At 39.9% G+C, this 17,714-nt stretch overlaps 2 protein-coding genes across 3 annotated transcripts in view; one reads left to right on the top strand and one right to left on the bottom strand.

Moving 5' to 3' along the window:
- Positions 1 to 10,633, top strand: part of LOC108876168 (rho GTPase-activating protein 42) — a 56,132-nt gene extending 45,499 nt beyond the window's left edge. The window contains 15 exon segments of the mRNA XM_018665512.2: positions 2,002 to 2,080; positions 2,387 to 2,426; positions 2,732 to 2,794; positions 2,983 to 3,057; positions 3,760 to 3,844; positions 4,040 to 4,098; positions 4,695 to 4,800; positions 5,052 to 5,211; positions 5,545 to 5,634; positions 5,636 to 5,696; positions 5,970 to 6,359; positions 6,708 to 6,864; positions 8,058 to 8,120; positions 8,227 to 8,306; positions 9,176 to 10,633. Of these exon segments, the coding sequence (XP_018521028.1) occupies positions 2,002 to 2,080; positions 2,387 to 2,426; positions 2,732 to 2,794; positions 2,983 to 3,057; positions 3,760 to 3,844; positions 4,040 to 4,098; positions 4,695 to 4,800; positions 5,052 to 5,211; positions 5,545 to 5,634; positions 5,636 to 5,696; positions 5,970 to 6,359; positions 6,708 to 6,864; positions 8,058 to 8,120; positions 8,227 to 8,306; positions 9,176 to 9,264 (1,597 nt within the window). The 3' untranslated portion in view covers positions 9,265 to 10,633.
- Positions 9,620 to 16,882, bottom strand: pgr (progesterone receptor). Of its 2 annotated transcripts, none has more exons than XM_018665514.2 (8): positions 15,654 to 16,882; positions 15,010 to 15,119; positions 14,023 to 14,139; positions 13,386 to 13,691; positions 12,873 to 13,017; positions 12,643 to 12,773; positions 12,098 to 12,255; positions 9,620 to 11,989 (listed from the first exon to the last, which is right to left on the bottom strand). In XM_018665514.2, exons 1-8 carry the CDS (start codon positions 16,559 to 16,561, stop codon positions 11,834 to 11,836), a joined length of 2,031 nt encoding a protein of 676 aa, XP_018521030.1. In that variant the 5' UTR covers positions 16,562 to 16,882; the 3' UTR covers positions 9,620 to 11,833. The 2 variants fall into 2 exon arrangements, with proteins under 2 accessions (XP_018521030.1, XP_018521032.1); XM_018665516.2 differs by having other exon boundaries at positions 11,843 to 11,985.
- Positions 16,883 to 17,714: the final 832 nt, after the last annotated feature.

The following is a 17,714-nucleotide window of genomic DNA, read 5'->3' as shown; positions in this document are numbered from 1 at the left end:
CAAGAGCTGTTCAGGTTTGATTAACATCTTCAAAGACTCCCCTTTTACCAGTCTTACATGTTTTCAGCTCTGTTTGTGTCCTGCATGTTCCTCAAGTCCTCTCTTTACCAAGCTCCTATTTGTTGTTTGTCCACAACATCAATATTTACTCTATTTTTGAACCAATTCCGTCTTTTCTCTGTGTTCATGTCAATGTAGAAATGACATCTATCGTGGAACTCTTTTCAGACCACTTCAGTTTTTCTGTAAAGTCCGGTATGTGAACTGACCAGTGCTGCCCTTTCAGCGCAGTTGCATGTGCTGCATGTGTTCTGCTAATTGTATCATTCACTCAATCTCAAATCCAAACCTTCTAATGAAATACTGTTGCCTTCTTACCTTCTTAACACAAAATCAGACACCACTTAGTCAATATGGGCTACAAGATACAGAAATATTGTTGAATTATTTCTACTTGTCTGCAATTATTCAAATTGATTTATGTAAGTCTGAGAATCAATTGACCATGTTACCTCTGTTTTAGAAGTTTGAAATATTTTTGCGAAGATTCATAACTGATTTCTATTTAAACATCAAACACCTTTAAATGCTGATTAACAGTGGCTGAATTGATTAAGCTGTAATTTACGAAAGCTTGATATGAGCTCATTATTGTGATGTGTACTTCAGAATATAGACTTAGCTCATCACTGTGTGTTATTGTTGCACTGCGCCAGCAGGGCCAGCACTCCTCACCCTTGGTGAGTGTTGCTGAGCGTGGACAATAACTGCAGTTTATTTGCAGGACAACTCATTTATCATAAACAGCGATGCCCCCAAGGTGCTTGTTCCAACCACAAGGACAATGTGGGCCAAGCTCCAGTCAGCTTCAAGCTCATCCATTCATCCTCATTATAATAAACCTGCTGTTAAACCTATAGTCCAGCCAGAATCAGGCGAACCATCTCAGAACCGCATTTTTAAAGGGTTTGTTCACCCTATTTACCAAAAGCTTATTTATCTATACAGATAGTTTTAATTTATTTGCCCAGAGTTTTTGATATCCAGCTCTGAAACTTCTGCCTGCACCCCAGTAAACAGTATTTCATTTAAGGTCCTCAAAGCAATGAGGAATGTTATTTAAAATATATATATATATATATATATATCAACAGCAACATGTCTTTCTACAGAGTGCATCCCCAATACTCTGGATAATCCTGTCTACTGTTCGCATAGGGACTTCAGCAGAGAGTATGTTTAATGAAAAGTGATAACAGATAGTAGTAGTAGTAGTAGAGTAATGGGGTCACTGTCTCTGAAGAGAGATGTTGCTTTTGAATCTTTTAATGTTTTTGATGTTGTGAGCATCAGAAATGAAATTCCTTTCACATCCACTGTGTTGGGATGGTGGCATTATCGGAAATAGATATCTGAAAACCTGGTCAAATAAATCCAAAACTTTCTGCATGGCCAAAAATGTGGGGGTCTTTTTTGTACTTTGGTCAAAACCACATATTAATTGTAACACATTCAACTTGACATGGCTCCATGCTAGTACTAACTATCACTACAGGGTGTGGGTTTTTTTGTTTGTTTGTTTGTTTGTTTTTGTTTACCAGTATCATCAGACTCAAATGCCAACTGAAACAGTGCTACAATACAGCTACAGCAGTACAATAATGCTTAGAACAGTTTAAATCTATGTAGCACATGGTGAGGTGAGACATGACACACAAGAACTGCTGTGCTGTAGAACACAGAGAGGATAAAGCTACATGCATGTTGGGTGCAAAAAAATTAATCACTCTTATATTAAACACATGTAGCTTTTAATTGGGTGTGGGATGTGAAGCACCAAGCCAACCAAGGACACAGTTTGATGTCAAGCATTTGCACATGAGCTATTTTAGTTACACTAGTCCTTTTATAGTGGTCTCGGCCAGTGTAAACATGGTCTATCCAGGGCCCCCAAGGCAGTGAGAACAGACTGAGACCAGCTTTTCTCTGAAATCTTTCCAGGCATGGCGTTATGACACTGCAGGCACTGTCCGAGTCCAACAGAAGACTGTGGCTGGAGGCCATGGATGGCAAAGAGCCGGTGAGGAACTCTGCCTGTTTGTCTTTGAAATAATAATTTTGTGCTGGCTGGTTTGATGTTTTTTAGTTGTTTGTTTAACAGTGTAACAGTACCAGAACTGCACTACTTGTCACTGGCACCCTCTTCTGGTAGCTTCAGACAAGGTCTTCTTAAGAAACCATGACCTCACCATCCACTTGTGCTAATAATAGAACAGTTCAGTAGCACTGGAGGAAAAAAGAAAAAACATAATAATTCTCCTCTTTCTGGGATTTTGTTAAAGTTTGAAGCCAAGGGTTAATTATCCTTTTTGTAACCTTCCTCTAGATTTACAACCTGCCAGCCATATTAAGCAAAAAGGAAGAGAGTAAGTGTCTGTTTCTATCTCTCCAAACCTCTTTTCTGAGTTTAAATTCAGCTTTCTAAGATTTGGTTTAAAATTCCCAACAAACACATATCAAATACATACTTTGTTACCTATAGCTATGTCTGTTCATTAACACAATTACTTGACATACACCCACTCAGCTGACATAGCAGAGCCTTCCAGCACAAGGGTTGTATCCTATTAGTCAGAGCACAAGCATTGTGAGAGCTTATTATTCCTGCATGATGCGTGTTTAACCCAGACCGTAACTGACATGTCAACCCTATTCTCTTGTTGTATTACAGCGTTTCTTAATGAGACAGGATTTAACTTTGTAAGGAAATGCATTGACCTGGTGGAGATGAGAGGTGAGGCATTTAAATCTCTCAGCTTTCATCTGCTGAATGACTTGAACACAGCCACAGTGAATATGAATAAGAAAGTGCTTCATTCATTAGTGGACATGACAACACATTGCAATGGCGTGAGTTTTAAGTAAATAGAAAGTCTTTGTTCCTTGTTCCACTTCTTTCATTTCTTTTTCATTTTCATGCAGGCATAAATACAATGGGATTGTACAGAATTGGAGGGGTCAACTCCAAAGTACAGAGGCTGATGACCACAGTCTTTTGTAAGTAGTCTTGATATCCGGAGGGGGAAAAAAAAAAAAAAAAAGAAAACTTCTTCAGAGAGCGGAGCCATGTGTCACCCATGTTTTATCAAGCTTAGAATAATATATCTTTTTTTTGTCCTTGGAGAATGTCTTTGTACTGTATATGTCTAATGACATTCTGGCATGTCATGTAGCAACACAATCAAAGACATAATTCTGCAATTTCTAAATGCCTTAATGACAATTTTTTCTTTGAATAGCTTTTAAATCTCTAGTGTATGAACATTTTCTTTTTTTTTACCATCATCTCAGGTTGAATCTAGAGCTTTAGCAAAAACTATGTTAACTTATAGAGTGAGGAAAGAGGTCCTCCTTGTGGTGTGACAGAGTAACAGCCGTCTGGCCTGATATTATATTGTCATTACTTTATTAGATGGCCAAAGCTAATCCTGTTTGCATACATTTCATAAATTTGAACAGGAAAAGTCTGAATTATTTATCAAAGCCTCTTAAACTCTCTGTGAGACACCACACATGTAGTCCTGTGCACTAACATTTATCTCAGATTCTTCTCTTGAGTCTCTTTACACAAGGAGGCAGTCAGTATTTTTAATGCTCATTTAAACAGCCTATCAGGTCATGTCAGCTCATATTGGTTTCTTCAGACAGTTTACAGCTCAATCATTGTGGTGACATAAAAATAAAATGTGTTTCCAATAGCATCCAAGGCACCTGTGGATATGGACCTGGATCCAGAGACATGGGACAACAAAACTATCACCAGCGGTCTGAAGAATTACCTCAGGTCAGCTTGCCCCACCAGCTGTGCGTCCTTAGTTGTCAGGAATCATCATTACCTCCATAATGTCTCTTTGAAACCTCCCTGGTGTTAGTCATGCATTCAGTGCTGCCACTGACTCACAAAGGAAGGAAGGTGGCTGCATTCAAAAGACCCATGTCACTCAGGAAATAAATGACAACTATTCTCTTTATTCACCAGGTGTCTCTCTGAGCCGCTAATGACCTTCAAGCTCCACAAAGATTTTATCATGGCTGTCAGTAAGTTATGAAAAGATACTAACAGTTATAATAGATATTTTACCAGCTGCTCCATTTTCATTATTATACAAGTGAAAGAGAGATTATTATTATGTTGGCAGAGCATCACTAAAGAAGCAGACACATCTGTTTGCTATTGAAAATATTGTTTATGTAAACTGTTTTTGTGCCACAAGATAGCACACTTGATTTTGAAAATTCTTCGATCAGATTGAATTTGTATAACATTGTGAATTTGTATGTAACCTTTTAAAAAGGAATAGACTCTGAACTGAACTACATTTCAAATTAAGTCATTTAAAACGAGGCTGCCTTGTGGGAACTGATTCCAGGCGCTGACAGTACGAAATGAGCAAAGATTGAACCAATTAAACCCTTTCCATCTCTGGAAATGGTAGCATGCTATGTGCATCACTTTGCTCTTGTGTCATGTCAAACTGAGAAATTCAATTGGTTTAATCTGTGCTTATTTTTACACCTCTGGATATAATGCCTCAACTTAAATGTGAAAGCTTAATGTTTTTTTCCCACCACTCCCACTCTTGTGTTACAATTCAACCATCCTCATTATTTTATACCCATTTGCCTTTTCTCAGAATCAGATGACCAAAACTACAGAGTGTGTGCTGTCCATGCCTTGGTTCATAAGCTGCCAGAGAGGAACAAGGAAATGCTGGAGCTACTAATAAAACACCTTGTCACGTATGTGATTCTGCAGTGAATCAGTTGCAGCCTTAAAAAAGCACAGCCTTGTAAGGGACGATAAAAATTGCTGTGATTGATTATATTGTCTTCAGAGTCTGGGGACATCATAATGCATTTGTAGGTGTCTCTTAAACTGTCAGAAAAACTGGTTAAAAACTACATGGCAAAAAATTTACATTATGGGTGTATCAGCAGAGAACAGTGTCTTTCACTTAGAAGTATGTAAAGCCCATGTCCTCTACCTGCAGTGTTTCCACACAAAGCCAGAACAACCTGATGACCGTGTCCAACCTGGGTGTCATCTTTGGGCCAACCCTGATGCGGTCGCAAGAGGAGACTGTGGCCGCCATGATGAACATCAAGTTCCAGAATATTGTGGTGGAAATACTTATCGAGAACTTCAACAAGGTGGGTTATTGTTTGGTTTTTGACACAAATTGTCAGATTTGAATGTCAGTACCTCTGGTTGTATCACACCTTACAGCCTGTTTAATGCAACCAGAGATGCAAAGACACAGCTACTTCGGTATAAAATGTTTTGCTAAAACTCTGATGGTTAACAAAATTCTTGAATGTCGTGATACAGATCATCATTTGATCCAACCCTGTATATACTGGGTATAGAAAGTCTTAAAATATTGGTAACAAACTTCAAAAACCCAGTTGAAATACAGCCTGTATTGAAAATACACAGATTGTGTAGTTGTGTCGAGTAATAAGAGTTCTTGCCTGGACCTCCAGATCTTCCACCAGCCTCCAGACCCCAATGTGCCCCTGCCTCAACCCCAGAGCCGTCCTGGCTCTCGCAGGAGCAGGGCCATCTGTCTGTCCGACAGGGCCCAGGAAGCCCCGCAGCCTCTATACCCCAACACTGTGCCTAGCAGATGCAGAAAGTGAGTACCAAAGTGGTGAATAACACTGCAGGTCATCGCACCATAATTTGCCAAAATCTGTCAGTGGCCTTTAATATTTCTCAGACATCTGCACAATTTCTGAGATTCAGCTGATATTTGCTGGTTTTTAAGTATTTTTAAATTGAAAGCTGAATGATTGTTATCCCTTCAGAAAAAGGAATTTTCTTTAAGCCAGAAATTAAACACAATCACTTGCTTACTCAGCAGGTTTTAATGATGGCTTTGTATGCCTCTTCTCTGGTCCCTGCATAGGTGACACTTTCAGCAGCAGTCCAAGCAGCACCCCGATGGGCAGCATGGAGTCTCTGTCCTCCCATTCCTCTGAGCAAAATGCCTCCTCCAAAACTGCCTCCTCTGCTCAGGTCAAAGAGAAGTCTCTCCTGGACCTCCGCCGAACGCCATCACAGCTCTCGAATGGCCCCAGGAGCACTGTATGTGTCAGCAGCCCAGAGTCTAGCTCCAGGGAGGACACAGGTCGTACAGATGGAGAGTCAGAGGATGCTCTAAGCCTGTCCTCAGTCAGCACAGCACCCAGGCTGTCTCCTGCACCCAAAAAAGCCCCACACTTCCGCACTGACCTCAGGCCAGCCCTGCTGAACCGTTCTGCTGCTCCCTCTCTGAAATCACTGCATATATCTGAAGGTAGGAAAATCAGCAAGTAATCAATCAAGCCTGCCCATCATTAGTCCATTGATTTTGTTTCCTTTGCAGTAATGAAATGGAAAGTAACCTCATGAAAATGTCATTTTCTGGACCAAATTCATAAACTAGAATGTATTATTGTCATAACTTATTCCTCCAGGACTCAGTAATTTCAAGGACTGACAGCACCCCCCTGATTTAAGCATAATTTAAATAGCCGTATTAAATTATTTACATGGCTCAATTACTTGTTACTTGGTGCAGTGTATGTTTAAGTGTATCAAATTTAAGGATCGTTGAGTCATTTACCAAATAGACAGAAGTTATTATTTGTATCTCTCCCTTAAGGCCACAGGAGCTGTTCTGGATCTATCCAAAGTCTGTCAACACTGGAGCCCAAAGAGAGTTTAAAGCCCACTGAGCACCCAGACCTGCCACCAAAACAAGTGATCCGCCGCAGGATGGACACCTCAGCCAGCAATGGCTACCAAAGACCTGGCTCAGTGTAATGATTTATCAAAAGGCTACTAATTTTGCTCAGTATAAATTATTGCTTCTAATTCTTACGATGATATCAATCACATTGTAATACCATCAATGAAATCATATCTTGTGGACGTATCAGTCATTATTGGTCATCTAAAACCCAGTGGCAAAACAGTTAGTTGAATAATCAATCAGCCAATTGGCAGATAGTTTTCTGTAAAGTGAAAATACCAAATAATCACTGATTTTAACTGTAAATCTAATAACTCTGGGTTTTGGATTGTTGGTCTGAGAAAACAAGTGTTTTAGAGCCACTACCTTGCCTCTGAGAAAATGTAATGTACTTTTTTTCACTATTATCTGACATATATGTATATATGCATAGATATATGTGTACATAGCGATATGTATGTTTGTGTATGTATGTTGTGTGTGTGTGTGTGTGTGTGTGTGTGTGTGTGTGTGTCTTCCTCCCTTTCTCTGTCTCTCCCCTCTGAGTCATCAGCCTCCTCCTCTGTCTGTTTATGAGCATTGAGCATTGAGAGGTCTCTAAGATCACATGAGTATGTGTTAAGAGATTTATGTCTTTTCCTCTATGGTGGGAGAGCTGGCTTTAATTACGCTCTGCCTGTTCTGGGGTTGATGTGACCCAGCAGCAGTCTGCACTCGCGCTCTCTCTCTCTCGAGACAAATAGATTGTTTGACTTGTCATATCTTAGAAGCCAGTCACACGGTCTCTCAAATAGTGTCCTTGTATAGCACCCACCCAGCTTGCCCAAGGCTGTGTTGTCCCCTTGACTCTGAGGTTGTTGTGTGCAGGGTCAAGTGCAGCCCTGTTATATAGTTTAACTCAGTTTAGTTCCATGCTGAAGCTTAGTCCGCCCGGAGGAAGGAAACCTCCCGCACTGTGTCGTTACGCCTTTCACCTTGTTCTAAACAATGAGAAACACTGGCAAAGCCAAGAGAAAGTAGACAGACTTGTTTTGGTCAAAAAAGGTCAGATAGGCTTGAATTTCTCTCTCAGGCAACACTACTGATTTTACAAACATATATCAAAATAGATTATGCTATTATTTTACTTAATCTAATCATCTAGTAGCAGGGCATGTTTTTCTTTGGATGACATCATTTACCAAGCATTTTCTCTTTCAACTGTTTATGTTATCCCTGATACAATCAAGTGGAGTGAACTCCTCATTTTTAATATTGCAGGGTTGCTGCCAGAGCACTGCTTTTTGAAAATGCCTCTTCCCCACAATCTGTTCCAGTCGGAAGGTACTGTAAAAAAACAGGACACCATCTACAGCAGTTTGACCTAATTAATCCTGCTCCCATCTCTTCAAATCTGCCATGACATTGCCTGTTTTTGTTGTCTTCGTAGGGATGCCAAGGCGATGTATTCCTGTGAGGCAGAGCACAGCCACGAGCTCAGCTTCCCCCAGGGGGCGCACTTCTCAAATGGTGAGCAGAGCCAGAACAAGGCAAACATTATGCTTCAGCAGACAGATACTTTGCTGCAGCAGTGCTCACAACAGCACTCGTGCCTCCTTGCATGTGCTGATTGGGCATCTGAACAGTGTACACAGACAGTCTGTTGTCTACTGGCAGCACACAGCAAGCACTTGGCTAATTCCCAGTGTTATGTGGAGGCATAAAATCATTTTGCTCTTTGTGTGACACCCCCATATGCATTGCTAAAAAAAAAAACAAACAGTCCCAGGATTTTTTATTGCCTCTTGCTTTTTCCATGAAGAGATGACTTGGCCCACAACCAGTGCAGGCAGGTCACTGTAACCTAGTGATGGAAGGCACCAGTGCCTGTTCCCTGTTAACACAGCCAGCAGAGCCAGCAGCCAAACACAAAAACGTCAACAAATACTCCCTGCCATTTACCAGCAGGCAGAGCACTTTTATTGCTCTCTACATTAACAGGCCATTTTTCTCTACAACCTTATTCAGCATATCTCTGCTTGATTGTGTTTGGTGCTAATTTTTAAAGCTGTTCCTCTTAATTTTGGTGCTTCACAGCAATGATTTACCTTGTTGTTTTTTACAGTATATACTACACGTTTGTGCTTTCAAGCCTGCTAAAATACTCTGTAGGGACTGAATTGAAAGAGCAGCCTGACCTCAAGTCTTCCTCAATCTGCTATAAATATTTATTTGCTTGCCTAATAGCATTTTTAATTTATTTATTTTGTTGCTATCCAGTCAGTCAGGAAAATAACCAAATATACACTCACTGATTCTCATCAGGTTACACTAACTTAAGTCTGCTACTCTTTTTTTGGTGACTTAAGTGTTTTTCTTTCTCTCCTTTTGTCCTGTAGTCTACCCCTCTGTTGAACCAGGCTGGCTCCAAGCAACATACGAGGGAAAAACAGGCTTAATCCCTGAGAATTATGTCGTCTTCCTCTAACAGGTGGTAAACATTGCATATTTTTCATGGTATCCATGGAAAAATAACAATAATACAGATGTGGTTTATTGTTGTAACATTTCTATTATTGCTGGTAGCCAATATTTCTGCATTTTATGCATTCTTAGCAGGTATCAAGTAGGGCAGTAATTGTTTTATCAGTGCGAGAAGTTCAAAGTCCAAAAATGTACCTCCTTTTCTGTAATGACCATAGTGAAATGTTCTGGAATCTGCAGAGATTCAGAACTTAAGAGGATATGACATAATGACATTATTGCTAGATGTAAATATATTACCCATCAACTGCACTGATTTAGTCCCAGTATTTGCCCTACAGAATCACAAAACAATCACATACCATTTCACAAGTTTTATTCTGAGAAATATGTTATTCTGTCAACTTCCCAGTATATCAACACTTTCATTAAGTTGTTAATGGAAATATGTAGTTTCATAAACATCTTCTATTAACTGTAATTGAACAAACTGTGATTTAAATCTAATCTATTAGATAAAGCATAATGGGTTTGCACCTTTACTTTATTTTACATAATTATGGCCTGTGATCATTGTTCAACCACTGAACCTGCTCACTGCTGCAGTGCACTTTCTGGTTAGCTACACAGTACTGTACTGTACATCATTGCTCATAAGTTCTTCTGTAGTTGCTAATCAAAAATATTTAGTTCTTTTTACTGTCTATTACTATAAATTATCACATCAAATATATACCATATGTAAAAATGTGTTTTTATGATGTCATGAATGCTATGTTCATGAGGTGAACCTTCACCTTTAATGCCTGTTGTGGTACTGTACTCACTGGTACACTGGTGTACTAGTAATGACAACTAGACATGTATCAGATTATATTATAGTAAATATGCTGTTTAATATTTAATTTTCTATTACTGTCACAACATTTCCAAAATACAAAGTCTATAATTATCTTAAAAGTGATACTATTTCAGAAAAAGCTAAATGAAAAAAAAAAAAAAAAATCAACAACCTTTTTGTTCTTCAGTTACAAACTGAAAAGTCATTCCAAAGTAAGACTTTGTCTCATGGCAAAAAGAAATTTAAAAAAAAATGTATCTGGGAAGGTATTTGAGATCTTGCACTTGCCAAGATCAGGATGTTCTTTTCCATTTACATCTTTAAGAATGTGAAGTGGCCTTGAACAGTGATGCTAGAATAATACTCCCTAACAGTCTGAATTTGGAGGAGCAAATCACGGAAATGACAAACCATATCCTGAATATGTAACATTTGGCATCCTTTTTTATATGGCAAGCTTGTTTCCTTGCAATCATCTGCTGTGTTCTGACGGTGCATAAACATGTCTATAAATAAAACGTGTGGTTTATTAGACCTGTGATCCAAATTCTTTGTCACAGTTAGTGTGCTCACTAAATTCAACACATAAAACAGTAAGATAAAATAGTGAGTGCCCTCTAAGTATATTAACTGTTTGAATGTAAAATGCATGCGTCTCTGTGTCCCTACTTTTAGACATGGTTGTGTTTTTCACCTAAAAAATTCTAGGATTAGACTGACTGATATCCTTCGTATCCATAGTTAATGTGATTGATTTTTTTTTTTTTATGATTTAGGTCACATTTGTCCTGTTTGTTAGCAGGAACTCGAAAAATATTAACTGACTAAAGTGGAATTTGGTGTAAAGTGAGATCATGGGACAAAGAAGATGTGATTACACATCGGAATGTTGTTCCATTTTTAAAAAGTATTCTTAACATTATGACATACTTTGAACATCTTTGCTATTTTTTTTCCTTCATTTTTTCATGAATTGTTGCAGTCACTTGAATTAAATGTGTCACCTGCATCTTTTTCACATCTGTCATTGTGTGGTGTATTTTTGTGCAGATCCAGATTCAGATTTAAAATTTTATAATCTCTACTCTCTTATAAAAATAACACATTAAAGGCATTGTGCAGTGTTGGCAGAGATGTATACTAACTGAGTTCTTTGTAGTTCGTAGTCATTTTTTTTAAAGGTAGTTGCCTTCCTAGTTTCTCCTCCCTGAGGCAAGTGCTTTGAGTCACTCTGCTGTTAACCCTAAAATAACTGAATTAGTTTAAGTGCCAGGTTTCAGTGCCTTCTGAAATTCTCCTTTATTAGGAATACATTTTTGGTGAGAAACACTGACTATTTATGTTTGTTTTATTTGTTTTATGTTTGATTTTTTCTCTTTTCTCTTCATTTCTCTCTCTCTTTTTTTTTTTTTTACAGTGTCAGTAAAAAAAACTATCTGTATCTCCAGGGGTTCTCAAAATCTACTGTATATCAGCTAGTAAGTACCATCCGTACACAAGTTGTAGGATGGGAGAGGGTGGCTACACCAGCATTATACAGAGCTTTATAAACTGATGCCTTTCTCTTCTTGAAAAAAAAAAACATACTTAACATGTCCATTCTAGTTCACCTCATAAAGAACAGTAGAGGCAGTTTGGCAAAATACAGATGACTAGCTACATTTGTAATAATGGGGTGAATAATCCAGGCACAAGATGTCTCCACAGAGTCATGATGTCTGTGCTGGCATCGTCACTTGGTGTGGAATAAGAGTGGCCTCACCATGCCTGCCAGGACCTTGGGAAGCTGGGAGGCAATGACCTCTGACATCATCTCTGGAAACTCCACTTTCATGGCATCTGCCTGGATGAAGGTGCTCAGGCAGAACAGGTTGACCTTCTTCACTATCTGTCAGAAAAGAGACATTAAAGTTTGCCTTTATACTCAGTAAAGTAGCAGTTAGATTAAGAGACATGAATTCATGCTGTTGGACTCAGCTCTATGAGGGAGCCCTACATCATGCATGGCATCCATCAGTTTGGTGAGGTGGTAGAATCGCTGCGAGCTGGCCACCATGCCCTTCTCCTTCATATGGATAGCCTTGGTCAGCTCCCGGATGTAGTTTTGTCTCATCTCTTCAAATGCTGCCTGACTTTTCAGTCCCTCAAGAGGCACTGAGAGCAGACAGGACACTTATATTTTCAAAAAAATAATTTCTCCAAAAATTATGTACTTTAAAATGTAGAAGAATTACACAAACACAGCAAATGTAACAGAAGCACTGGTCAACGATTGTTTTAGAAGTAACATGCTGCTATTAAAAACAATGTTTTTCAGTCTGTGTAAAACTAGGACTTGATAGCAGCTGCTACATAAATCTTGTCAAGGTCTAGTCACCCTGTACAACCCTCCCTTTATTGTGCAGCTCTATCATAGCATCATAGCATTACATCTCTGTCTGCAACACTGTATACTGAATGCTTTTAAGTCAGACAAGGTCAACATAAGGAAAATAAACTGAACCATCCTAAATCTGATTGAGGGCATCATCTCTCTTTTACCTGTGTTGAGTAGTATTATGGCTTTCATGCACAGAAACTCCTCACGGGTAACTTGAAGATTTGCAAATTCCTGAGGAATAAACTGTATTGCCAGACAGAGGTCGTAAATTGGAGATCTCATCATTTGCTCCCTGGCAGATGAAAACAAAAATGGTTATGTCATGTCTAAAGCTCTTGCCACTGTGAATGAAAAGCCAACTTAAATTGCTTGTGTGATGATGGTTACTTACTGACTAAGAACCAGGTCGGGTGCGAAATATAAATATTCACTGGTGACGTTCTGAAAGGAGCGCCACCCAAGCGAGAACACCATAAGGTTCATCCACGAGTACTGGATGAGGGTCATCTGATCAGTGATGTGAAGATTACGAAAGCCTTAGAAACAAAAGAAAGTTCTGTATTAGGGTACATTTAATTTGTCAGCATACTGGTCCCTGTGTTTTGTTTTTTTATTTTTCTTATGGTAGATACAACCTGTGTCATAACATCAGCCACAAACATCAGCACACCAAACATACTATAAGACCCAGTGGTCCAGCACATTGATTTTCCAGTAATATTTTGGCTCGGTTTACAGGTCAAATTATTTTATATTACTTGGAACCACTTCTCTCATATTCAGTATTCATGGAATTACAAAGCCTTCTGTTTCAGTCAGTGTTTAAGCCTGGGACTTTCAGCAAGGCCTGTCGGTGGATCCCCATGGCGACAACTGGTGACCCTGAGCTGAGAGAGCCCGTTACCTGGCAAAGACTTGGACCACTTGACAATCCACAGCAGTTGCTTCTCACACAGCCTGTTGAGACTGGTGAGTAGAAGATGGGGTGCTTCGGGTTGGGAGTTGTCGTAACCAGAGTACACGACCTCTGGTTCAATGTTTTCCAGGATGCTGATGATCTGTTGGGTGAGCTGCACCTCACGGATGCCTGGTATGCAAGACATGGAGGTCAGGGCCTGACTGTCGTTGGACATGGCCAAGTGGGACTGGAACATCAGGGATGATGCCAGACCCAAGGCTTTCAAGGCCCCAAAACGCTTCAACTTCCTGCCTGTGACATGAATGCAAGGTCTGGTTAGATTTGATGACAAAAAGCACAGTTTGTGCCCATAACAAATCACGCAGCTTAAGTGTTTTACTGTCTATGCCAAGTAAATTCTCACTTTGAGTGGTAAAGTTGCTCAAACCTGCTTTTGAAAAAGTTCAATCCCTCTGCCTTAAAAAGGCTACAGTTTAATTTTAACTCACTACTGTCTTTTTGATTTAGGCAGATTCGCTTCGATGATTTCAAAGTGTGACTTGGTGCTACATAGTTTATCAGTTTCATCTCTGCCATACGGGTGTATTAGCTCTGTGCAAAAAGAAATCCAACTAAATGCTACCTCCAAGCATCATCCCAGCTTGATAGCACTTTCGGAGGCGACATGCAGGGCAATTTTTCCTCCGGATTTTGTCCACAATGCAGTCATTTCGTCCAGCGCAGAGATAACTATGATGGCCTGTTGAGTGAAAAGGTACGGCAAATGCACAAAATTTTAACAGTGTTTGATTTTCAAATATGTAGGGAGGAGAAGAGGCACATAATGAGAAAAAGGGCTGCTGAGTGGCTCTTGACTATTAGCATGGCTACTCCACACTAAGGCAGCAGAGGAGAGAGGAGTGATCTAAAGAAGAAAATGAGATGGAGGCAAGGCTGTGAGGACAGAATGACACGGCCGTGGTGAGACATAGTGGCTCTTATATATCTCACACTGCAAGATAACAAGAAAAACAAGTCCAATACGAAGAACACGGTGAACACTGGTCAGTGTGATACTGTTGCTAATGACCTTTAAAAATTACCAAAGAAGGTCAGTCAAATTTGATGCGGTAACTCCCTTTTGATGTACCACAGCGTTCACTGTGGATGTGTGATAGCTGATATTACAGATTAATATTCTGCTACAGCCTGTATTCCCTCCTTCTGTGCTTTTTTTCATCTTTTAGTTAGCGTAGCTAGCGTAGAACTTTGTTCCATTTGTCTAGAGCCCACCAATCAGAAGAAAAAATTAATGAGTTAAAAAATTCACTATTACGTATTATATAACATGTACTGTATAATGGTACTACATTGGGAATGAGAGTACACATACACCAACAGAACACAGGCAACAGGTGTTACTTAAGTTTGTCACTTTTGTAGCAATCCCAATACAATATATTGTATATGTGGCCTGAAAAATGTTGGACTGAAAGTGTGCCCAAAAAAAATAAATAAATAAATAAAATAAAACAAAGAAAGAAAGAAAATCTAGAACCTGATGCTTGAAATTGAGTGGAAGTAATGACTCAACATTTCCAGAAGTAGGTATAAGGTTTTCTTTCCTCACCTTCAACTGCTCTTTTAAAAAAGACTTTACAACTCCCACAGGTCAAGACTCCATAGTGGCAACCAGATGCCTCATCACCACAGATCACACACAGTCTCTGAGGTGGCATCCTGAAAAAACAAAGCAAAGGTACCTCAATGAACTCATCTGTGAGGCTAAATTTGAGTTTGAGAGTCAAAAAATGTTACCTCAATTATGCAGTCTACTCGTACATTAATGACTGACTTGTTTAACCCTTGAGTGAATTCAAAGCCTATTCAAGGGGTTTGTTTCTGTTTGTATATATGACAGATTTTTTAGTGGCTTTCTGCTGCCCCAAACTGACGGAAATGATTTTTTTTTTCTTTCAGAAGAAGACCAAACGGGATTTTCTTTCACTCTCACCTCTTTTCTGTATAAATGGTCAAGTTGAGAGACAGATGACAGTCGAGATATAGAGAACTGAGCGGAAGTAAGTCCTTATCAGACGACTTCGTTTTTCCAATTAACACGACCAAGAGACAGGTAATGTTGTGCAATCTGTCCTCACACTTATGATTAATTTCTTAATGATCATCACATTATGCAGGAGACATAGCTGCAACTGTCACATAAGCACATAGTTAGTATATAGAGTGCAAAGTAAATGGCAATTAACTAATTACCCGGGGTATGCAGAGAAAGGTGAAGGGTTCCTCTGAGACAGGGCCTGATTCTGGATCACCTCATAGCCGCTGTGGGCGAACGGGTCCTCGGTCACCCCTGCGGACTGGCACCAGTACTGAGGCTCAGCCAGGGACGTCTGCATCTGCCAACGGGGAATCTCGTTCTTGTACACGGTCTGCTGCGAGGCTGCGTGAGGGTGAGCATCGAAGTTGACGACAGCCTTCCCGGACAAACTACACCTGGAGTCAGTCCTCACCTGGCTCAGCGCCGGCAGCTGCTCTGTCTGGTTCAGGTCAATCAGAAAGTTTGGAGATCCCTCCAGCCCCGGCCGAGTACCCGCCGTGGCTGCTCTGAAGCTTGTCGACTCCCCGTCTCCAAGCCCCAGCTGCTGCTTCCTTTCGGTGTCACAGCAGGTGTCGAGGGCAGACATCTCCGATGATGGATCAAAGTTGGGACAAGGGGTGTCCATGATCACAGAAGGCTGCTTTTCGTCTTTGATGAACTTGCAGGCTCCGGTTGTCGAGGAGAGGCTCACGCTTGCGCCTGGCAAACTTTCGGATGTGGCCACATTCGTTCTCTGAACTTTTACAAAATCTTCCCACGGCACACTGTCACACTTCAGATATTCATTGCTACGGTCATAGAAGTGTTTTGTGGCAAGTGGACTGTCGAGTATGTTACAGTCCTTGAAAACTGAGCCGTCGCCGCTTGGATGCATACCGTGGATCAGTGTGCCAGTGTGTCCAAAATTACGCACGGAGGAGGACATGCAAGTTAGGGACTGTGAGTCGTCAGGTAATTTAGTTTTACTGAACCCAGCTTCAATCAAGTCACTTACTCTTGTGTCGGTAGAATCAGCGGTCGGAGTACTGATAGTGCTCATCCGTCCGTTTATTTTATTTTCCATTTTCTGAAGTGCGAAGCGCACAGCAGAGACTGGAGTGCGCCCGGAGGCTGGACGCTCTGTGATAAGTTGTGACTCAGAGACCTTCCTGTAAGCCTCCTCCCTGTTGAAAAAACGCTGTGACTTCGTCTTTCTTTCACATCAGAGTCTATTCCATAAAATTTAACTGATCAGAGAAGAAGAAAAAAAACTTGTAGCCTGTGTTTTAATGAGAGATTAAGAGTGCGCAATAATGAACTCTTTCAGAAAATAAAGGTGGCATATTTAAGTATATTTCCTTATTCCTTGATGTGTCATGTTTCAAAGTTAAAATGATGTTCTTTTCTTTTTTCACAGATTTCCAATAGGTTTCTTCATTCAGACTAAATTACCAATCCTCCAAAGGATGCCAGGGGAATAATCAATCCACATGCAAGCTAGAGAAACGTATGGCGTTGCACTGCCTTTACAGCAGACCGACAATAAAATAGCCAGCCAAAGAGGAGAATCAACAATGGATCACCTCAATGTCACGCGTCATTAGTCTCCACCCTACTGTTCCTGGATGAGGTAAAACATGGTGACATTTTGGCTAAGCGAGAAAATACTGGAAACCATGAGACTTACTACAATGCTTAGACTGAGTTAATATTCCAACTCTCATTCATCCTTAACAGCCCTGAGCCATGCTGAGTTCAATTTGAGTTGAAATATTTTTTGCTGTGTCAAAGTGTGAGAACAAAATCAACTGTGTCCAATTTGAGCTTTGACGTTTTGTTCACCACTTTGAGACATCATCCAGTCTATGTGGCAATGAGCTGTTCAAGTTAATGCAGTATTACGTAAGGCCTGCAATAAAGTTAAAGTAAATATAAATCTAACTTTTTTTGTTTGTTTGTTTTCTGCAAAAAAAAAAAAAAAAAAATTCTCAGACATGTTCTATTTCTGCACATTTTCATCTACTTAAAGCTGCTTTAAACTTAAGTTCTCAGTTTAAGTATTATGTTTGTGGTGTATTTGTCAAATGCAATCTTTGATAAAGAATATTTTCCTATGCATCCTCTGTTTAGTCCTCTATACACAATTTCTTAAGGACATTTTGTTACAACAGCACTCTCACCTCATTTGTACTCATCTAATTTGTTTTCTGTTATCCTGGTCAGATAACAGAGAAGGT

This window comes from Lates calcarifer, linkage group LG21 (assembly GCF_001640805.2).
Source record: "Lates calcarifer isolate ASB-BC8 linkage group LG21, TLL_Latcal_v3, whole genome shotgun sequence".
Lineage (NCBI taxonomy): Eukaryota > Metazoa > Chordata > Actinopteri > Centropomidae > Lates > Lates calcarifer.
This window is presented reverse-complemented; position numbering and strand designations above follow the sequence as displayed.

Bases quoted from the DNA above. Each gene is read 5' to 3' on its own strand.
- pgr (XM_018665514.2), bottom strand. From the start codon at position 16,561: ATGGAAAATAAAATAAACGGACGGATGAGCACTATCAGTACTCCGACC. The intron at 13,692-14,022 runs GTAGCATTTAGT...TTCATGTCACAG, and splicing joins AGCTGGGATGATGCTTGGAG to GCAGGAAGTTGAAGCGTTTT. The intron at 12,774-12,872 runs GTAAGTAACCAT...TTCATCTGCCAG, and splicing joins CCCGACCTGGTTCTTAGTCA to GGAGCAAATGATGAGATCTC.